This window comes from Syngnathus floridae, chromosome 7 (genome assembly GCF_059516105.1).
Source record: "Syngnathus floridae isolate MCC-2025c chromosome 7, RoL_Sflo_1.0, whole genome shotgun sequence".
Classification (NCBI taxonomy): domain Eukaryota; kingdom Metazoa; phylum Chordata; class Actinopteri; order Syngnathiformes; family Syngnathidae; genus Syngnathus; species Syngnathus floridae.
Genome location: NC_142419.1, coordinates 3,741,891 through 3,765,902, shown reverse-complemented (window position 1 = coordinate 3,765,902; position 24,012 = coordinate 3,741,891). Strand labels below are relative to the sequence as shown.

General features: G+C 41.9%; 1 protein-coding gene across 11 annotated transcripts in view; it reads left to right on the top strand.

Moving 5' to 3' along the window:
* Nucleotides 1-23,525, top strand: part of myo18ab (myosin XVIIIA b) — a 166,797-nt gene extending 143,272 nt beyond the window's left edge. For 7 of the 11 annotated variants that reach the window (XM_088380157.1, XM_088380156.1, XM_088380155.1 and 4 more), the window contains 3 exons: nucleotides 7,174-7,296; nucleotides 10,139-11,590; nucleotides 13,432-13,580. In XM_088380157.1, coding sequence (XP_088236283.1) covers nucleotides 7,174-7,296; nucleotides 10,139-11,582 — 1,567 coding nt within the window. In that variant the 3' untranslated portion in view covers nucleotides 11,583-11,590; nucleotides 13,432-13,580. Of the gene's footprint in view, nucleotides 1-7,173; nucleotides 7,297-10,138; nucleotides 11,591-13,431; nucleotides 16,680-20,535; nucleotides 20,658-20,814 lie in introns of those variants that run through there. The other 4 variants (XM_088380159.1, XM_088380161.1, XM_088380160.1 and 1 more) reach the window with 3 other exon arrangements.
* Nucleotides 23,526-24,012: the final 487 nt, after the last annotated feature.

Here is a 24,012-nt window from a genome sequence, read left to right as displayed (position 1 = left end):
CACAATTAGTGGTGCTGAAGACCGGAGGCATTCTGCACAAGAACACAAAATGTCCTATCTCAGGGATCACCAATTCCAGGGCACCCATCCGCCATGTTTTAGATATGTCCCTCCTACAATAGACCTGATTGAAATGATCAGAATCGTTTTCATGCTTGTATAGAGATTGCTGATGAGCTGTTTATTTAAATCAGCTATATTTTGGACCAGTAATACAACTACATTTTATATGGGTGCCCTTGGAGACCGGAATTGGTGACCCCCGTCCTGTCTAGATGTCTTGTTTTACGACTAGTGACTCATGAGTAGTCCATGGTGTACCCCGCCCGCAAGTTGTGATTGGCTCCAGCCAGAGCCTAGGCAGGGGCAAAAGGGAGCCTGGCCCCCTCAAACTAAATCCCCCAAAATATATTCTATTTCATATATTTTTATTATGTCATGGCTCTCTCCTCCACTCTACTTCTTAATGTCTTGCTTGCCCCCTCCAATATAAAATATATATATTAAATATAAAATATTTGAAATATAAAATATATATATTCCTGAATCCTTGACTTATAAATTATGAGACTTGGGCCAACCAATAGCAACAATTTATTCCATTATTAGAATTTAATGTGTAACCACCGATCGTGCCGCAGTGCAGGTTAGAAGCGTGTGTGTGTGTTTGCATTGATGCATTAGAGCCACGCATGTATGCACGCATGCAGATGTTTATAGGGTAATAATAATTAGATAATAAATAACAAGATAACATTTCTTGCGCCCACCCTAAAGATTGAGGTCTGGTGACGGGTCTGGCTCCAACTCACCCCTGAAGTACTGTCGTCGTAATAAATTTGTTTTTATTCTTTGCACCACTTAGTACCGATAAACCTAAGACAAGACATGGAGGCAAAAAAACAGAACAACTGAAAATAAAAAGTCAGGAAAGTTACACGTTGCAGTTTAAACCTCATTACTGTCTTGACCATTGGGGAACAGAGGCCGTCTTGCAGCATGCTATGATGGAATTTATTTACTGTTCGAACGTATTGTGATGATCTAAAATTAACTGTACTGTTTGGTGGAAGGAGCAATGTCCACACGTTTGGAAATTGCAAAGTAACCAATTCAAACAAAAGAAAAAGCCTTATAGACCCCTTTCCATGTTTGTACACAACAAATGATGATGAATCATTTCGTCTGTTGATGCAGACAAGACAGTGGGGTGTGTTCATAATACAGTACACAGCCGACTAACTGGAAAGGATGGCAAAAATAATCAAAAAAGTACGTCCTCACAGCAAACTCTACTTGCAGTAGCGTAGCCAACTTGTCTGCTTGTTTGTTTTCTTGCTCGTTATATTACAACAAAGGGAACTGAGAATCATGTCAAATTGTTGTGATGGCAATCTCGGTGGGACCGCACTGTAGGGCCACTTTTGAGTTGATGTGTCCTCACTAACACTCGTAGCAAACACCTTGCTATTATTTCACAATCCCTGACCAGTTAGATTTGTACACAGGTACACACGCAACAGATAGGAATGTTGATATTGTTTGAAACTATTCCAAAATTGTAACACCGCCACACTAAAAACAAAATGTCCCATCCACACAATGTATGTCTGCAGTCTTTTAGTTTCAGTGATGTGCGCCAAGCTTTTGGCGACGTCTGGCGGAAAGGGGCCTATAGTTATTTTAAAATGAGATGAATAATACATCTGAAGAGGGTTTTCCTTTAATGGATAATGCATCATCAACAGTGCTCAAAAGACTCCTCATAATCCTGGTGCACAACGCTGCTGATTGCATGCCCACACATGCTGAGATGCATGAATACCATTGACGACGTGTTGTATCCCCAGCATGCAACACACTTCCCTCCTCAGATTCTGTAAATTGTTTAAAACACATTTTAGAAGTGAATGTATTGCAGAATGTTTTGTGACACTCTTGTGGTTTCAGTGAGTCGCGTTCGACGGTGATTTCTTTTGAATCAACTGGAGGTTGTAGTGAGGCTTGTTCTAGGGCCCGACAAATATGAATTTTTTAGGTCGATGCCGATACAAAAGAAACGATCACGGATTATTCGACCGATGAATTCTACAAATACAAATTATTTTCTCGTCACAACGAATATATAAAGTCAAGTTATAACATTTGACTTTTTTCTAACTTTACTTATGACTACTTTCCCCTAGGAGAGAAAGAGGGTGTCTTTCGCATCAGTCTTTGACCTGACCTTGCTTTATAATGCGGTACCTTGGAATTTCATAAAAAACACAGTTTGGCAGTTTGACTATCAATAATTCATTACTCTCATTGATTCAAGAGTATGAACAAGACGCTGCCACCATCCATGCACATCAATGTCTGTGCTCAGTGTTTGTGCTCATACCAGATAAAACCCCTTTTATTACTTTGCCAAAAGCAAATGAATATGGTTGTGTCATCTTCCTAAACTCTCAAATGTAAATAAATGGGAAATACAGCTAATAAATACCATTATTAGCTGACTAATGGGCAGAAGTGGTAATATACTGTTTACAAAGTTTACCAATTACAGTGATCCCTCGTTTTTTGCGGGAGATGTGTTCCAAAACCACCCATGAAAAACACAAATCTGCGAAGTAGAAACAGTACCGTATTTTCCGCACTATTAGGCGCACTTAAAAACTTAAAATTTACTCAAAAACCCACAGTGTGCCTTATAATGCAGAGCGCCTTATATATGGATCAATTGATCAATTTGTTGATCCATAATGGTTGTACACAGCGCTCCGCCAAAATGTTTCAGTACGTTTTAGTACGACTAGTAAATTACAAGGTCGCATCGCTTCCCAGCATTACGGCAACCGTGGTCAGGGGGCGTCACTGAATAGCTGTTGTACCCGCGAGGCTATTTCATTTCAAAATAGGCTGTTCCGTTAATGTTTTCGAGTACGTTTACGGATCAATATCCAACGGAATCATAAATAAGCAACACCAATGTGTTAAATCAGTCTTTAGTCGGTTCCGATCACTTTTATGGGAGAGTGTTTGAGAAACGTGATTGTTTATAGGGGGCTGCCACGACATTTTGCTGAGGCTCATGGGAGTCTGCGAGCTGAGGCTCATGGGAGTTTGCAGGTGGCTAATGCTATAATGATAGCTGCTATACGCACGAGGCTATATCATCTCAAAATAGGCTGCTCCGTTAATGTTTCGGGTAAATTTACGGATCGATATAGAAGGGAAACATAAGTAAGCAGTACCAATGTGTTAGATCGAACTTTCCTCTGGTGATCCTGAAAGGGGGATCCTTCCATCTGTGGTCCCTTCTCAAGGTTTCTCATTTTCCCCTGGCAGGGTTTTTTTGAGTTTTTCCTTGCCCTTTTGGGAGCTTAAGATCAGGGGATGCTTTGAGAATAATTGTCAATTTTGGCTATGTGAAGCCCTTTGAGACTGTGATTTAGGGCTATACAAATAAACTTGACTTGACTTGACTTGACTTTAGTTGGTTCCGATCATTTTATAGGAGATAGTTTGAGAAACGCGATTGTTTGCAGGGGGCTGCCACGACACTTTGCTGAGGCTCATGGGAGTCTGCGAGTTGAGACTCATGGGAGTTTGCGGGTGGCTAATGCTATAATAATAGTTGCTATACGCACGAGGCTATTTCATCTCAAAATAGGCTGCTCCGTTAATGTTTCGAGTAAATTTACGGATCGATATGGAAGGGAAACATAAGTAAGCAGTACCAATGTGTTAGATCGAACTTTAGTCAGTTCCGATCATTTTATAGGAGATAGTTTGAGAAACGTGATTGTTTACAGAGAGCTCATTGGTTATTGGCTAGTGAATGCATACTGCAACCCTTGTCAACCTCAGCTTCTATTTTATGATCCTTTTATTCCGGTACGCCCTATATATGAAATAATTTCTAAAATAAAAAATTCAATGAGGGTGCGCCTTTTGATGCGAAAAATACGGTATATGCATTATTTAGAAATGTAATGTTTTGAAATTTCCAACACATAGTATTTCATGTTGGCAGTGCTTTTTTTTCCTACGTGCACAGCAGCCAGCCACGCACCCGGGCTCATCCTCAATGAAGGACATTGCTCAGAGGCAAGCCCCGCGCTATGATCGCTTATTGCCGGCCGCTGTCCGACTCTTTCTCTACAGCGGTGCATTTTTCCTTCGTGCACGGCTGTCACGCCTCCGCTCTCGCCCTCCTGACTGTCTGACATCCCCTCTGCGCTAGACCACATGGGCGCACTTCGCCAATACGGAACTGCGCATGCTAATTTGCGCTAATCGCTCCCACCTGTCCCGTGTAACCCGCTGATTGCTTGCTTGCTTGCTTAGGCGGTCCATCGTAGTCGAACATGACGTAGCTTCCATTTTGTTGCTCTGGTCGGTGGCTATCGCTGCTGGCGACGATGCCACGCCATATGACAATGAAGTCCGACCCTAGAACCACACGTCCTACCACAGTGGGGACATGTCAGGCCTGGATCAGGGGGCTGGGATGGTTCTGGAATTGCAGGCTGGTATCTTCGCCTCCGCCGATCCCTCCGGTGTTGATTCCAACACTTCTCCAGGTACATGACCCCGTCATGGCACAGCGAACGCCACAGCGATCGATTGGTTGCAGCAGTCTTAAATTCGTTGGGTTTGATGTTGCACCTCATCAATATCCCTTTCAGTTGGTCTTTGTACCGCAGCTTTTGTCCTCCGGGCTTTCTGCTGGCTGACAGGAGCTGACCATAAAGCATCTGATGAGGCAATCGGTGTCCTGGCATCCGGATGGTGTGACCAACCCTCCGGAGTTGGCGCTATGCCAGGGTTACTTCTATGCTTAGGGACGCAGTGCGCTGTAAGATGTCTGTGTGAGGGACTCGGTCCTGCCATGTGATGCCATGTGATGCCAAGGATGCGTTGGAGACATCTGATGTTAAATGCATCAAGGCAGCGGATGTGTCTGCGGTATATTGTCCAGGCTTCTGACCCATACAGCAGAGTTGAAACACACACCACCCTGTAGACTGACACTTTTGTTCAGGTTCGAGGGTTGTTGTTTTCAAACACCCGAGAGCGCAGTCTTCCAAAGGCAGAGGAGGCTGAGTTGATACGAGCCTGGATGTCATCATCGATCTGACATGTTGGGGTCAGAGTACTGTTCGGCTTGGGTGACCCTGCCAGGAGTGCGAGACTCCAGCCGACATAGCTCTAGGGGTCATGGAGACGTGCAAAGTGCCTCACCACGATAAGGTGGTGATCCCGTCGAGGCACACCCGCTGATTAGGGCGTGTGCATAGACGCCGTACACCGGTCAGACGTCGCCATTTTGTCTGGTTTGACACACGCATGCCTGCCACCTGATTCCTGTTTGCCTGATCCGCTGTGTAGCTGTACACCTGGCTGGTTGTCTGCCTTAACACTTGCATGCCTTCCACCTGATCCCCCGTTTGCCTGATCCGCTGTGTAATGAGATGCCTCCACGCATGATGCGAGCTCGCTGACTGGCTCATCAGTCGCCTCGTGTACCTGCTCTGCTGGCGTTCCAGCCTCCCTTTTCCCCTTTTCCTCTTTTTGCCTTCCCTAAACAAACAGTCCATGTTGCACATGGTTATCCTGCCTCCACTCTGCACCTGCTCTGCTGGCGTTCTAGCCTCCCTTTTCCCCTTTTCCTCTATCGCATTATTGCACATGGTTGTCCTGCCTCGTTCGTGACAGGCTGGCCGCCGCGCTTGTCCGCGGTGACGCACATTGCTCAGAGGCACGCTCAGAGGCATGCCCCTCGGTAGCAAGTCAAGTCAAGTCAAGTTTATTTGTATAGCCCTAAATCACAAACAGTCTCAAAGGGCTTCACATAGCGAAAAATTGACAATTATTCTCAAAGCATCCCCTGAGCTTAAGCTCCCAAAAGGGCAAGGGAAAACTCAAAACCCCTGCCAGGGGAAAATGAGAAACCTTGAGAAGGGACCACAGATGGAAGGATCCCCCTTTCAGGATCACCAGGTTGTAATGGATGCAGAGAGGGCACAAGTAATACATATTATGAAAATCAATGAAAAAATGGATGTCTGAGGTGCCCTCGATTGTCCTGGCAGTGTCTTCAAGGAGGTTGAGCTGCAGTTTCTTCATCTTGAATTGGTCCCCGAGAATCCAGCTAGTCGTTATCAGCTTTTGCGCCACCTAACCCCCTCCCCAGCCAGGAAGGGGGTGAGCAGAGAGAACAAAACAAACTCCGGCCGAATCGGCCACTACAAGTTAAAGGCCATCTCATATAAATGTATCAGCGTGTATTCGAACAGTGCTTATAAAACCACGAAGTAGCGCATTCGCGAAAGGTGAATCGTGAATTGACAAGGGATCACTGTACATCCTGCAGGACCGCATCAGGCAGCAGCATTACCTTATAGCCTCTCTAAAGCTCATAACTAACAGGTTAGCGGTCTGTCGACATCTTTCTGCCCCCATCCGTTTTAGGATGAATGCAGACAGAGCTTTACTGTTCAACGTTATCATGTTCCATAAGAAAGGGGGAAGCAAGTAACCTACGAGTGAGCTTAATAGTATATAGGTGGAACGTGTGTTATGCTAGAATGTTTTTGTTTTTTCCACAAGACCTGATTTTGTTTTGTTTAAAACAGATTATCTCAAAATGGGATCCAACAAATACTTAATTGCTGGTAGAGTACTAGTTATTGTCGGAAAAAAAAGTAGAAAATAATGTGGTCAATAGATCAGTTTTTATATCATGTTCAATAAGTTGAAATTCAAATTTCAGGGGAGGTTTATTACACCATTGTATGGAGCAGACTTTTGGAAAGCTTAGGAAGATGTATCATTGATGTCCACTGCCACCTTACAAAGATTGCAGTAATGTCATAGGTGAAAATCTGCAATGACATGTTTAGGTCTGTGACTTGTGTGTTATGTTAAAAAGGTCTTCTTGAGCTGATTGCGAGTGTTGTCTTTTATCCTGCAGAAATAACACAATGCTTTTAATGCTACACTGACATTGGCAACCAGCCTTGTGTTTCAGCTTGTGTTCCTGCAGGGCCTTAACTGATTTCTACCACTTTTGACTGCTCTCCACACTAACAATTTCTTTGAACTAATTCTCTAACCCTCTTTGCAACCGTCTCCCCTTTGCCGTCTCTGACTTTTTTTTTCCTGTCTCTGACTTGTCAATAGTCAAGGGGATTCAGACACTGACTCTGAGGTGGAGGGTCGTGTGGATGGGGTGAAATCCTGGTTGTCCAAAAGTAAAGGATCCACCAAGATTTTTTCAGATGATGGCAGCCTGAAGAGCTCGAGGTCAGTGGAAAAACAAACGTGCGGCATTACTGTCTGAGCAACAGCACTTTCTTAGCAGTCCACACAGACTGCTTTAGACTTGAGATGTTCACCAGAGTATCAGATTAATGCCTGTCTGTCAGCTGACAGCTTTTTCTAAATATTTCACCAAACCATGACTTTCACTTCACGCTGTATAAACAGGTAAACTTTAAAAACCTCTTACGTTGTAGCAGCCTCAAGTAAATGGAAAAAAGACAAGTGAGTTTATCTTTCAGCATATTTTCCATGAAAATAATTGGTTCCTCCAGGCAAAGATCAACAGACGATTGTCCATACACAAATTTTGACTTCGATTTTATACCTGCAGAAAATTCCTCGATACCTGTACTGAAACACTACTACGGCAAAAACTTAAATCGACAGCGAAACAACAACTGGCTTATGTATTGTTTCACAACAGTAATAAACACTATTTAGAATTCCTGTGGATGAAATGGATAAGTGCCGACTCCGTAGCCAAAATGCACAGAGTGGGTATGCACAGTATAGCGCAAGCATTCAGTGACTGGGGGTAATCAAGCAAATTGCCTAAAATGTGCAAACACTGTTCTTTAATGCAAATATAAATAGCCAAACTTTCTGTGTATAAACATGGGAAGGATTTAATCAGGTGATGCGTGTCCTTTGTGCGACAAATCCAGTGGCAAGCCTGTCTTTTGCAGTGAAATTCATGGATATTGAGGCACTGACAGAATCTGATTTACAAACATACGTATCCAGAAGCCAAGCAGTGTTGTGGCAGCCTGATATTTAAAAAAAAAATGGAAAAATAAAATTTATAGTATTGCCATTGGTTTCACCCATAAGGAGTGTTGTATTTTTACAGGTTTAGAAAAAGCAAAGTACTTTACTTACTTATTAAGTGAACATAAACAGCTGCTGCACTGAACTGTGGCCCAGCCAAACCAGCATTTCAACGTCATGGTCAAACAGATGACAAATAGCAGAATTAAAACCATTAAAACTCAATGACACTGACAAAGAGATGCATACCGTAATTTCCGGTGTATAAGCCGCACGATATTTTAGTTTTTTTCTTACATAAGCCGCACCGGACTATAAGCCGCAAGTGCACATGAGTTTTTTACAAAGAAAGACAGTACACAGAAATCCTTTTTGAAGTTTGAATAACATGCTTTAACATGTCTTTCTAAACATTGCCTGTGACGCAGCAGTAGTACCGCAGCAACACGGAAGTGTGCACGCGAGTTATTAACAAAGAAATACTGGACACAGAAAGCTTTTTTAAAGTTTTAATAACATACCTTAACATTTCTTTCCAAACACTTCCTGTGACGCGGCGGTAACACAGCAGCAACACGGTAGCACAGCACTAACAGGGCTGGTTAAAGTAAAAGTAAAAAAAAGAGCTTCATCGTCTTCATCTTCCTCCTGTGCACTGAAACCGTCGAAGTCTTCCTCCTCAATTTCCGATTGGAATAGCGTTAGATATCCTTCGCCACACACTTTCTCAGTATCTCTTTCGTCGCCGTTTTTATCCATTTCTTTTAGCATTTTCCATGATGAGGGTCTGTTCATGCTAATCTTATTCATGCACGAAGCGCTAAATTACATTAAACTAGCGAGCGACACGTATAGCTCCAGCGTAGACGGGACCACGAAATAAAGAAAAGGGTGCCGCAACACAATGTCATCAACATCAACTGCCTTTACCTTAAAAGCGGCATCATATGCATTTCTTTTGTCCCCCATAATGACGGTTTGTGTAGAAAAGCTTCCTTTCAGTAATGTCCGTCTTGATCGCGTTCTGCGTGATGCGCGAAATGTTGTAAACACAAACTAGCATGTCTTCTTCGGCGCATTATCTCTTCTTCGCCTGTCTCGCTCTTGCTTCCTGCTAGAGCGCCCCCTGGAGGCCGGAGGCCGTAAAAACCTATAAGTACCCCGCGCCGCCATTTAAGCCTCAGGGTTCAAAGTAACCTCCTGAATAAAATGCATTAAAAGTTCACATTCATTACAACTTGTTTTTAGTGAGCAAAATGTCAGAAGAATTGAATTTAAATGCTGATTGATTGGGTTTTAATACAATGCAGATGGTCCAAACAGCGCCACTGCTTTGTGTCTGTGTCTGCTTTGTCTCTGAGTCACATGGCAGAGTAAGAGAAAGGGTTTAGAGCACAGGTTTCAAATTCAAGGCCCAGGGGCCAGATACGGCCCGCCACATCATTCTATGTGGCCCACGAAGACAAATTGTGCATCAAATTCGTGTGTCATTACTAGAATTGCAAATTGTCTTCACTTTTAATATCTTTTTTTTTTAATATTTGACCATTTTTTACTTGTCTGATTTGAAAACGAGTTATTTGTCAGTTTGTTTTGTAGCTTTTACTGTATATAATAGTGTTGAGAGTAAAATTTTGGAAAAAATTAGCGGTTTATACACCGGAAATTACGGTAAATGTCACCTGCGACACAGCATCACTGTGAAATGGTAGGATAAAAGTCAAGTTGTGTTTACTGTGGGTTTCATTTTGTTAAATATGGGAAGAATAGCATCATCGTGAAACTGTGGGATCCCGTATGCTTTATCTGTGGTTTTGTCCTCCGCAAAATAAAAAAAAATAAAAAAAATGGCTTCACTGTTCCAACAATTTTGAAGGTAATTTAATATGTGCTATCTGTCTGTCTGCCTGTTTGTTTGTGCACACACCCCAAGAAAACTTTATTCATTTTCATTTCATTTTAAACATATTCATTCACCTAGACTTGTCCTAAAATCTTGTTTTTTCCCATTTTCTCCCTTTGTCTTTCCTTATGGACTTATCACTTTGGTCTCAAGATTTGCTGTAAACGTAGATGCAAAAGAAGGCAAAGAGTGGTCGGATTATAAAGAATGGAAAGAGGCAAATAAAGAGTGCAAAGATGTAGAGACAAGCCAGCCATTATCTGTTATTAGCTCCCTCAGTTACAGAAAACGGCCCAACCTCAATTCTAAAGGGGACCAGCTGCTCAGAGTCCTGAAGGAAAATGCTGAGTTGGAGGATAATTTGACTATACAAAAGTCTAAATCTAAAAGCACTGATCTTCAAGATGATACCCACTCAACCAGCTCCAGCAAGAAATCATGGGCAGCGGATGACATGGTTGACAGAGAATCTGTTATCTCCCAGGCCTATTCAGATGCCAACTGGTCGAGGAAAGGCATGGAAAGCCGTTGGAGTGACATTGACAAAGAATCAACCATTTCATTTATTCCACCAAGGCGGGCCTTGACTTGCCTTGGGTCAAGCCCAGAGGATGATGCAAAGTCTACCCTAAGATTGGGTTTCTCAAACACACTCGGACGTCATCGCTTAGATGAGCGTGGCGGAAAGCGATCACTTTATGGCAGTGACCCTAGCAGCCCTTGTTTAAGCAAACGGTCTGGCGGTCGCAGTCCTGGTAGTGTCAGTCAAGCCGATTCCCATTTGTCACTTGCACGTAGCTGCCGTCTGAGTGAGTTTGATCTTGATATGGATGATAGCAGAAGTGTGGCCTTCACTGAGAGGTCATCTTACAGCCACGCTTCCTCTGGACGCAGCATTTCCATGCCGCCGCCACAAGCTCGATCAGCTGTAAGTGATGATCTCACAGATAATGCGGATATCAAACCTGTAAGCCATCGTAACTACCTCGACCCAGACCTGGAAAAAGCCATCAATGAAGTATTAAGTTTCAAACCAATTCAATTCAAGCGTCGGAGCTTAGAAGACTCTGAGGCTGAGGAAGGAAAATCTAAAGACAATGCAGACAGTAAAGTTTCTCGTCCTGGCAATAATCTTCAACGCTCTGCATCAGCTCTGAGCTGCATAAGACGGTCTCGCAGTACCAGCAGCTGTATTAGTCGCCGCAGTAAGAGCAAGGGTAAAGGCAAGAAGAAGAAGAAGCGAAGCCGTAGTTCGGAGTCTGAAAGTTCAAGTGACAATCGTAGTCACAGGAGCAGCTCTTCAAGGAGGTCCAAGAAGACCAAGAAAAAGTCTAGAAAGAGGGAAAAATCACCATCATCATCAGATTCAGAATCTGACTCTGGGTCTCAGTCAAGCTCCAGTGCTTCCACCATCTCCTACCGCAGCTCGACCAGTGTGAAGAAAGCCCCATCTCAGAAGGCTGTCAACCCAGAAGAGGAAGTAGATGGTGGGCCTCAAAGTGAGTCCCAAATCCTCAACAAAAAGAATGACAAAAAGAGGAAGAAGAAGGTGGACAGCCTGATGATGAAGTACATGTATCGGCCGGATAGCGATTGAAGTCTGCAGTAGGTGTTTGCCTGTTATCAACACTTCTGAAAAAACAATTGACAGCATGGTGTGATGCAAACGTCGGCACATATGAAGCAGGGCATTGCATTTTGCACTTCTCGTATGAGTTGAGAGTCACATAGCATGTTTGCACAATTTATTTTTCCAAATCTACCTCTCATTTGCTAAACAGAAGTTGAGAATTTGTCTGAGAGCAAGTTCTTAGCCATTATGCTCAACATTTAATTCCTCTTGCAATTTCCTAACGCTCACTAGAAAAGGCCAAAAAAAAACAGCTTTCACTCTTCCAGCACTACACAAAGACTGCACAACTGACAAAAATAAACCACACTTTGTACTAATTTAGCTGTTGCACAGTAATCCCTCGTTTATCGCAGATACTTGGTTCCAAGACCACCCGCGATATGTGAAAACCGTGAAGTAGTTTCAGCCTTTTTTTAACATACATACATTGTTTGTGTATCAATAAGTGTATATTAAACCATATAAGTGCATATGTTATCATTAGAACATTAAATAATAGTTTCAAACATGTAAATATTATATTAATACGTAGTATAAATGACATACAAAAATAATGTATAAATAATATAAATATAAATATGATACGTGTGCGTGCGTGCGTGCGTGCGTGCGTATATGTAGTCAATTACATCCAAGAGGGTGTGTGTGTGTGTGTGTGTGTGTGTGTGTGTGTGTGTGTGTGTGTGTGTGTGTGTGTGTGTGTGTGTGTGTGTGTGTGTGTGTGTGTGTGTGTGTGTGTGTGTGTGTGTGTGTGTGTGTGTGTGTGTGTGTGTCTTATTATTATAACATTTTTTTTTATAAAAAGGTACAAGTGTACATACTGCAATTGTGTGGACACTCCCTGCCTTCTGCTGACGTGTGGGCAGCTTTCGTGCCATAATGCCTCAATTTAGATGGTTTATTTTGAATTTGTGAATATTTTTTTTTTTAAATCCGCGATATACTGAAACTGCGATAATCGAACCACGATGTAGCAAGGGATTACTGTATATGAAAAAAAGTTAGTGTTTATCCATATATCAGTTTTTTTAACCATTCTTACAAGGTATGGTGTTGTTTCCAGGTTTAACACATTGCATGGGTTTTTGGTGTATTGGAGTCCAGATTTGAGACCTGAAGACCTAGACCTATACAGTATGTTGAAGGATTCAGTTTCTCCAATGTGATTTTGAATACTCAATAGCGCCTTTTTCACACTGCGTCTCAGACAAATTGGCTCATGAAATGTCTAGTTGTAGACTGCATTCATTCGCCTCTATCTTGCAGAGTGCGCAGCCGTGAAGGCTTCGTTCGTTCAGATGATTAGATGCGCGGGGATGCCAAATCAAGTGTCTGAAATAGCAAGGATTGCTTTTAAATAGGAAGCTTTGCATGACGGTGAACCAGAACAAAAACAGCACGGAGAAAGCCAGCCTCGGCGACTAGTGTGAAAGGAGCTTGGGTTGAGGCACTGATTCATTTTTCTCTACCCTCCTGGATGTATGCCTGTCAATAGTCTTAATCATTCAGGTCAATTAATTCTTAGGGGATTGAATCGATGGGAACTGGACTGCTCTGGCTGTTTTACAAAATGTTCATCATCGGTTCTTGCAAGTTACTGCACCAGCCTGCTCAAATGAGGGACACAACGTCTTCTAAGGCAGCCAGAACACTCCAGTTGAGATCAATTCAATACCCTGACAAGGGATATACTATTATTTTGGAAACTAAGAATCCTCCAACTTAACTTTTTTCATTGTCAAGCAGTGTACACAATATTGCTGGTCATATTGATTTCATTAACATTAACTTCTCTAATTCTGACCCCCTCCAGCCCCCCCGGCAGAAGGCGATACTGTGTCAGATCAGACGAAGAGGAGGCAGATGAAAAAGAAGACGCTGCCCAGGGTTCTGTGTACACTTCTAGATACAGCTATAGCAATCAACTAAAGGATGGTGATGATGATGAACCTTAAGAACCAGCATCTTTGTGTGTGCTGTGTTTAGCACCACTTTCTGAAATACAGCTTTAGCCACTCGTCTTGCATGCAAAGTTGACCTCATTTGTTGTTGCTATTGCACACAGACACAGAACAACAGCAAACGTAGGGGGAAAACATTTTAATACGTTTGTGGTGTCACAACTTTGCGGCGTATCCTCTCAGGATTTGCTTAGTTTTTAAACTTAATGTTCTGTCCACACGGTGGCTTTGTCATCACCAGACTGGCTTCTTGTCGTTGTTGTTCAGCTCCCATCTTGGATGTAATTGAGCCAAAGTGTTTAGGATTGTCATGATAGTAGATTGTTTCTTAATCTCTTTGTCGCTTTGTATTTTCGTAAGATGTTTTGCCATAGCTCCGTGTATTGCCAAAAAGCTTTTGTTTCATGTAGACAGTTCTGTTGTTGCCAAATGATACTGATTCCCGAAATGCCTGTTGCATACTTTTTTCTTCTTTAGTCTTTTCAGGGCTGTGTGCCATTTGATAGAAGTGGGCTCTTTCTACACTTGGCATGTGTGCAGTTGTGGGTTTTCATGGGCTGTTGCATTGCACACTGAAGACGCTTTCATCTTCCTACTTTGTATGAATTTTGCTGGCTAATTTAGTTTTTAAAAGTGAAAGGAATTGCATCATGAACTCTCAAGGGGAAGCGATTGAATTCATTATGTTTTATTTTTTCACAAAGCGGACAAATAAAATTACATCCTACATGCTTTTTAACTCACATAATTTCTTGTGAGCAGGAGACCCACGATAGCTTCATCACTTATTTCATTTTATTTTCAATATTATTTGCTTTTCCTAACCAAAGGTCATTTAGTTGTTGGTTTCTTATTTTAACCTTTTATTATTATTATTATTCGTAGTAGTAGTAGTAGTAGTAGTAGTAGTAGTAGTAGTAGTAGTATCCATCCATTTATTATTATTATTATTATTGTAATTATTAAACATGAAACCAGTCATTCAACACAGACTTAAAATTGCCATCATTTCCCATGTAAAAAATTAGGATACAATAAAAAAAACTTTTAAAAATTGATGGGTTTAATATTTTAAAGAATTTTCTTTTCAACAACTTTTGACATTTTCTTTAAGGCAAGTGCATTTGATAAAATGTCAAAGTTGTTGAAAAGAGTATTAGTATTTGTAATACCAAAACCATATGTTCTTCTGACTCTTGTGCCTGTCTTATGACATATCTGCTAATAATTTTGGCAATACTGCAAGCATATAAGAGCAAGTGACCGTGTTGACAGCTTCAGTTAAAGCAAGCAAAAAGATGAGATATGTTTGTGCTATACATGCTCAGTGAAGCATACACACTCATATGTATTCATTGTTTATGGCTTTAGTGCTTTCTAGTATACTTTACCTTAAAGCTGTCATTGTGATGCTGATGACCATGGGAGTTGCTAAATAACCCATCACAATCAATTAGTGAGAATGTTTCACCCAAGAACATGCTGCACAAATCCGATTTCATTAGACTATTTGATGCAAAAACAAATTATTCTTGTCAGTAATGTTAGTGATTTTATTTTAAAAAATTATAATGGTGAATTTAACGTTGGTAAACTGCCCAGGTTACAACTTTGGTGTTTATGATAGATTGTCCTTCTTGTAGACCAGGGGTGTCAAACTAATTTTTGTCTATGGCCGCATCGTAGTCATAGTTTCCTTCGGAAGGCCATTATGACTTTCAACCCAAATAAATGTATGAACGTCTCATATTATATACAGTATAGGCTACAAAACAAACTGATAAATAAGTAGTTTTGGAATCAGAGACTAGTAAGAACTGTTCAAATTTTTAATGAATGATGATTTTAATGATGAATGGTAATAAAAATTGCGAGAAGCACCTCTATTTTTCAAAAGTGAAGACAATTTGCAAATTTAGTATTGATACAAAGGTGATGCGCAATTTGTTTTCGCGGGCCAAATATAATTACATTAATTAATTATAATTACTTGGTCCGCGGGCCAAAGTTTGACACCCCTATAAGGGTGACATCTCATTCAAATTTGGTCAATGATGACTAATTCTTTCTTAGGTCAGCAGTGTCTTCTTTTGTTCAGCAGACAAAGTTTGAGTTGTAAAAATTGTGTTAAAATTGATTTCAAATTGTTTGATTAGGCCAATTGCAATTTATTATGTTAGTGCAATGTTGGCATGTCATTTGTTGACAATGGGTAACAATGTTGAGCCTTACCAATGTTATTGTTCTGAGTATACTGTACTATTTAGAATATAAATTCACTTTAATACTGTGTTAAGTGTGTTTGAGGCTTGTTTACCAAGTTGTTTCAAATTTTTGCTCATCTTTCCATGCTAAACAGGAAACCAAACTGAAAGCATAATCATGTTGAATTAATGTGTAGAATTTCCTTGTTGGTGATGTGTACAGCAGTTTAGTAATCCACATTAACTTAAAATGATATTTTGGATGAGAAAAGAACAATAACAGCCAAACATGAGGAAAAAAAAACAGATTGTTGTAGAAATCCTTTTTAAAAGTTAAAAAAAAAGTTGAAGTCCCAATGATCGTCACACACACATCTGGGTGTGGTGAAATTTGTCCTCTGCATTTAACCCATCCCCATGTGATTTTGATCCATCCCCTGGGGGAGAGGGGAGCAGTGAGCAGCAGCGGTGCCGTACTTGGGAATCATTTGGTGATCTAACCTCCCAATTCCAACCCTTAATGCTGAGTGCCAAGCAGGGAGGTAATGGGTCCCATTTTTATAGTCTTTGGTACGACCCAGCCTGGGTTTGAACCCACAACCTTCCAGTCTTTGTAAGCTCTTGTCTCTGTTTTTATTCTCTATGCTGACAACACATGCATTCATGTTATTGACTCCAGTATGCAGAATCAGGCTGCATCACAAAAGGGCAAATATAACTTTAGTGAATGCACACACTATTTATATATACAGTACATGTGTATGATTTATGTTAGCTTTGAAAATAGTTTATTTTCATTATTGAACAAATTGACCTCTTATAAATTTTTGCCTTACAGTTTAATATATTGTAAATAAACTATGGTGTTTGTTTTGCAATGCCTTCACACTTCAGAATTTGTACTTGTGTTATTTCATTGCATCTTCTTGACGTTTCCATTTGTTCCCTGACAGTTATATTGCAAGACGAATCCAGATTAAACTAAAAGTACAAATGACCTTTATGGTGTTGTAATCAAAGTCAAAGTCAAAGTCAGCTTTATTGTCAATTTCCCCACATGCCAAAGACACACAAATGCATCCTGTATTTAGAAAGGTAATCAAAATTGACCCTGAAAAGACTTATACTGGACATGACATTAATATTTGTGATTTAATAAAATTTGCATTTGGAAATCAACCAGTTCACAGTATAGCCTACTCTGCCAAGATAGCTGAAATGGACTGCAGCATACCTGCAGCCCAAGTGAGGATAAGTGGTACTGAAGATGATTTTATCCAGTTATCCCAATCATTTAAAAACTGCATTTTGTATTGTTACAAGCCTGGCTCAACAGCAAGTCACAAGACCAACAAAGGTGGGGAAAATTACTCAAAATCAAAATGGTGTATTTCACAAACAATACTAATACTAGTTCAATACCAAAACAAATACCAGGTATGTAGGTGTGAGTAAGAATTAGTAAGTGTATGCAGTGCATGAATATGCGCTGAAGTACTGGGCTGGGGAGCTAATGGGTGTCTTCACGGACATCTTTAACATTTCCCTGCAGCAGGCCATCGTCCCATCATGTTTCAAGGCTGCCACCGTCGTACCTGTGCTGAAGAAACCTGCTCCATCCTGCTTCAATGACTACCGCCCCGTGGCACTGACACCCATCATCATGAAGTGCTTTGAGCGGCTTGGCATGGATCACATCAGATCCATTCTCCCCCCCACCATTGACCCCTTCCAGTTTGCGTACCGAGCCATACGGTCCTCTGAGGATGCCATCTGCTCTGCCCTCCACTCTACCCTCACCCACCTGGAGAGAAGGGAATCGTATGTAAGCTGTTTGTGGACTTCAGGTCTGCATTCAACACCATTGTACCACAGCGACTCATCTGCAAACTCGACAAGCTGGGCCTCAGTACCTTCCTCTGCAACTGGCTACTGGACTTCCTCTGTCAGAGGCCTCAGGTAGTACGTGTTGGCGACAATATCTCCACCAGCATCACGCTGAGCACGGGGGCCCCCAAAGGCTGCGTGCTCAGTCCGCTGCTCTTCACCCTGGTGACACATGACTGCACTGCAACGTACAGCAGCAACCGCGTGCTGAAATATGCCGACGACACGACTGGAGGTGCACATCAGTGAGGACCTCTCCTGGACCACCAACACTGCATCGCTGGCGAAGAAAGCTCAGCGCCGCCTGTACTTCCTGCGGAAATTCAGGCGAGCAGGTGCCCCTCCGGCCATCATGACCTCATTCTACCGTGGCACCATTGAGAGCGTCCTCTCCAGTTGTATCGCTGTGCGGGGTGGTAGCTGCACTGAATACAACATGAAGGCCCTGCAGCGCATAGTGACCACAGCTGGTAAGATTATTGGTGCTTCACTCCTCTCCCTGAAGGACATTCACACCTCCCATCTCACCCGCAAGGCGACCACGATTGTGTGTGATGTCAGTCACCCCGCTCACTCTTTGTTTGATCGTCTGCCTTCTGGGAAGATGTACAGGAGCCTGCGCTCTCGCACCACCAGACTCACCAACAGCTTCATACTCCATGCTGTTAGGATCCTGAACTCTCTCCCCCCTCCTGCATAACGTCCTGTACTTTTGCGCTATATTCTGACTGTCTGCTGTATGCACACTTGCTCCATTTTTGCTCTTCTTATTTATTATGCTATTTGTTTATTTATTATTTATTCGTCGCACTTATTTATTCATTGTTTGTGCCTTCTTGTTTTTACTTTTTGTGTTGTTTACTTGTATGTATATTGTGTACTATGTCTTGTCACTGTGGAATAGTGGGAAACGTAATTTTGATCTCTTTATATGTCTTGGCATGTGAAGGAATTGACAATAAAGCAGACTTTGACTTTGAATGGCTGAGTGGGTGTGAAGGTGTTGTCATATGTGAATCAAAGAGAACTGAAACACACAATGAAGACAAACCCAAACGTGTTACCTGTTGTGGCCAGTAGAGAAGGGCCGTGACACCCCCCTCCTTAAAATGAGGGTACTACTCATCCAAATGTGGCTACTTACATAAAACAACCAAAATAATACCCGGACATACAACGCCATCCGCATCCTTCCATCAGCTGCCTGGGGAGCAGTTTAAGAGTAGAGGAATAGCCTGTGCAACAAAAATGAGCAGAAACACCTCAGGCTAAAGGAGCACGGGAAAGAGCATCCGCTACAAGGTTGTCTTTACCACTGATGTGTCTGATGACCAGGTTGTATGGTTGTAAAAATAAAGCCCAAGCATGAGGTGCTGGTTGGGATTCTGCAGAGACTTCAACAAGGTCAGGGCATTGTGGTCAGTGAATACAGTCAATGAGTCAAACCTGAACCTACATAGACCTCAAAGTGCTGTAAAGTCCAGATGAGACTCAAAGCCTCCTTTTCAATTACAGAATAATTAAATCGATATGTATTAAATTTCCGGGAGAAGAAACTTGCAGGGCAGTCCAAATTATCTTAATTGTTCTGCAAAAGTACAGCACCTGCCCCAATTTGATTGGCATCCACCTGCACTTTAAAGGGCCTACTAAAATTTGGTGCTGCCAACACCGGAGCGGAACACATGACCATCCATCCTTAACTAAATCAAAGGCCTCCTGACTCTGGGTGGACCAGAAAAACTCAACCTTGGCCTTCCACAGGTTGGTAAGAGGGGCAACTACCATAGAAAAGGTCTTACAGAAGGAACGGTCGTAACCAGCCGTCCCAAGGAAGCGCATCAGCTCTTTAGCAGTAGTCAGAGGAAGAAACTGCTTTACTGCCAATACTTTAGACTCCACGGGACGGACAAAACCTTGACCCACCACTTTACCAAGATAGGTGGCTGTGGCTCTGGCAAACTCACACTTTGCCAAGTTTACCATCAACCTGGCCCACACCAGCCGATCAAACAAGGCGTGCACTCTCTGGACATGCTCCAGACCAGAGACCACACGGTTCATCAACCTCTGAAAGGTGGCGGGAGCATTCCGCAGTCCGAAAGACATCACTGTGAATGAAAACAAGCCAGAGGGTGTCGTAAAAGCAGCAATCTCTCGTACCCATTGAGAAAGTGGAACCTGCCAGTACCCTTTCAAAAGACCAAACTTTCTCACATACTTTGCAGACCCAACCTGATCAATACAGTCCTCCGTCCTAGGCAGAGGATAGAGATACACTTTTGTGATACTATTTACTTTTCAGTAATCCGTACATGGTCGAAAACTAGATTCAATTTTTTTAACCAACAAACAAGGTGAAGCCCAATTTGAAATTTGATGGTTCTGCAATGTTATAATATTACCGCATTTAACATATACTGCACCTCAGTGTCCAACTGTCGCTTCTTCTCCTCAGAAACCCTATAAAATCTTTGTTTGTTTAATAGGCTTAGTATCTCCAATGTCTATGTACTAGTAACCTGACAAGTATGACACGTTTTAATAAACTTGGCTATATCCCTGTTTAAGCGTGGCCAGAAAAAAATATGCAAGACCCTGTCATAAGTTTAGCACGCACACAGATGACCCGCCACATCACCATGCGAAGTCTGGAGGACTTTACCAAGCAAGAAGGAAGGTACAACTGTTTGTAAAACTGTTTCTCTCAAACCTTCATTATGTGGAACATTTTCTAACCAACAGTCCATCAAGAAGAAAACAACATTGAGAATGATCCCTTACTTGTAGCAAATTCTTTTGTTCAGACAAGAAAAATGTTTGTGTTACCTTCTGACAGTTTCGACTGACCCTAGTCTTTTTCAGATGCATCATCCGACGTGCTGATGACGTGTCATTTATCGGCTGGCCGGCTCAGCAGACCTGTCAAAGTGCACCAAGCCGGCCCTCCCCCGCCTTTTGGTGGTCCTCGGAGAAGGGAATCCCAGGTGTGTGATAGGGTGTATGCCCCCTCGTCTCGGTTGATGGTCCTGCTTGCTCGCTTCCTGATTTCTATGGCCTCTTCGATCCATTGCTTTAGTTTGCTTGGTTCTGATATGATTTTTTCTCCCGTCCCAGTCCATGATGTGGTTGTTTCTTCTGCAGTGATCTGTGATTGCTGATTTGCTACATATAATTAGAAGACATGATGAATCTCGTCGAAATAATGATCCCTTACTGCTACTTCAGGAACCAAAATGTCAACCAAAGATGTGTCACTTTTTTGCTCTGCTATTAGGGCCTGCTTAGAATTTGTCTAGCTTCCAATTGAAAGATCAGTTGGCAACTCAAGATTATTGGGCCGGTTCTCGGCTGCCTTAAGCCGAGAAACAGTACGAGTAGTGACACAATCTGGGAACACAACAGCAGAGGGCACGGATAACTCCTTGAAAATGTTAGGCTTGCCATCGGCCCACACTTCCCCACCTGCCAGATCATTACCCAGAATCATGTGGACACTGGTAACCTTGGTCTGACACCCACCGCAACATCACCCTTGACCAAACAACACACCAGATTAACTTTATGTAAAGGAGATGAAAAAGGAACTAAACCCATTCCATGGATCAGAACACACCTTCTGACTGGTTAGAAAATGGCAACACGGACTCTAAAATAAAAGAATCTAAAGCTCCGGTGTCCCTCAAAATTTTAGCTGGAACCTGTTGATTCCCATCTAACAAAACACAACACCATCTGAAATGAAGGGTGAAAAATCACCCTGGGTAGATTCAAAACCAGCCTCACTCTGTTGGTGGTAGAGCTCATCCTGGTGAACAGGTTTTGCAACAGGACTTGTAACTGGAGCTGCCATCACAGCTGGCTTTACTTGTCCTGTCTTTTTGGATCAAAGCCGAGGACAATCGTTTTTCCTGTGTCCCTGACCCAAACAATATCTATATATGTATATTGGCACTAACTGGTCCTATTGCTCCAACCTCCAAACGTTTTGAAAGGAAACCCCAGGCACTGGTGACTTATGTTTTAGCGAAGACTCACTTTTACCACAACTTTTCCTATTTTATTCTAAACATGTTTTATGGGTCAAGACATTCATCCGCCAGGATTGCTGCTTCACTGGGAGGCTTGACTTTGCGTTCGTTAATGTATGTTGCAAAATAATCCGGTACAGAATTTTTGAACTGCTCCAAAACAATTAAATCAGACAAATCTTGTAACGTAACCACTTCAGCAGCGGTAGACCATCGACTAAAAGCACTTGACAAATCTCTTACAAATTCAGCATAAGTCTGTGGATCCTGTTTCTTTCTTACCAAAAACGTTGACGATAAGCTTCTGGTACAAGCTCATGGACTTTAAGAACAGCCACTTTAACATTAGCATAAACTTGGCTATCCGCAACACTTAATGTTAAAAAAGCCTCCAATGCTTTCCCTGTAAGCACACACTGTAGCAAAGTAGCTCTGTCCACATCTGACCAGGCACTAGTTTCAGCAATGCGCTAAAACAAAGTAAAGTACGTATCTGGATCCAATTCATCAAATTTAGGTCGTAAATGAAGATTCTGTTAAACAACAAACTGAGGCTCCCTTTCCACCCCTGGTCTATCGCCACTTCTCAACCTTTCCAGTTCCAACTGCATTTGCATTAGCTCCCTCTGCTGCTCAAAAGTCAACATGACTGGGCTAGGCTAAAAAGCCGCCCCCGTACTGGCAACAGACTGAAAGAGAACACCAGCTTCCCAAAGACATTTTTTTTTAATGAATGCCTAACGGTTTTCTTTAACTTTCTATCTACTATACAAATTTTGTAATGCTCTGCAATCTCCAATAACTGTTCCTCTGTGCACAATTCTAAAGCCAACTCTAAAGGCGACTGAACAAAACTAGCCAAAATGGAGGACAACATGTCAGAAAAAACAACCAAATTACATGGATTACTTTAGAAAACTCACCTGTAAATGGGTTATTGGTAAGGAGCTCCACCCCACTAAACTCAAGAAAAAGCTAACTAACAATCTGGCGGGAGGTTTTTAATCACCAGTGACTAGAGGCCACTGCACCAATGGGGCATGCAGCCACCCACAGTATCCCACAGATGTGAACCCGAGCCGACGAAAGGGGAGGAGGGATTGCGAAGCTCTACTCACCAAGCTGCCGCCTACAAAAACATCACGAGCTACCTATTGTGACCCGCTGATAATCCTAACAGGGGAGGACTACCCCCAGGCTAAATCCAATACCATGCCCAGATGTGAGCTTCTAACCAAAGTAGCACCTGTATGTTGTGCAAATTTGTGATGACGCAGAAGTCACACTGATTTCTTGTTATGTAATTTGTTGTGAGTTCATGCATTTTGTTGGTTTTGTTCTTTGAACAAGGTGATGCACGGCTCATTTTGTGCACTAGTAAAAAAATCTGTCTTGAATTTGAAAAAAAAATAATTTTATTTGACTAAAGTGACTAAAGTTCAGTGAATGCTCATATGAAACTGGTGGGGTTCAGTATCTCCAAGAAGGTTAAGAACCACTGATTTAGAAAGAGTTAGGACCATTTTACACACGAACACGCGCGCACACACACACACACACACACACACGCACACACACCTCCATACGTACGCACGCACTCACACACACACGCGCACACACACACACACACACACAAACGCATGTTCTTTGCGCATAGTATTTATAGAACAAGTACTTGATTTCTTTTGGTGTGATTTTCTCGATTGGTTGTTGTTTATTTGACCTTGTAAATCTTTGTTTTACTGTAATTTTATATTATTTATGACTGTTCTGTTTTTCATATTGTTTAATATTGTATTAAAGTTCTCTTGTGTGGAAAAAAAAGACTTATTTTTGCCCTTTTCTTGAAGTAAATATATACGGGTCCAAAATGACACGAAACACCATAGATGTTACTATATTTGATAATACTAAAATGAAAATCTTTTTTTTGTTGAACATTTAAGAACTGTGTTTTAATATCTCTCAGTTACACTCAGGTAACAGAACAACTGATTATTTTGTTTCCTTCTTCTCTTGAGGTTCATTTGACCACTTTTTAGACATTGCAAATGAGGGGTATGCTGTTAAAACAAAGGCCCAGGCGAACACAAAAAAATATTAAAACCAATCTTTTCATGGATAAGGGAGCCCAACCAGCTAAACAAGAGTTAAGAAAAACATTGGATGATAAAAGAATGGTTTTAGGGTATTTTATGGCTGATTTAATACACGGGTCCAAAGTGACCCGCTAACACCACAGATGGCAGCAGAAAGCTAACAAATTAGGAAGGTTAAATAAGCCACTCCTTCTCAAACAAGTAAACTCTGC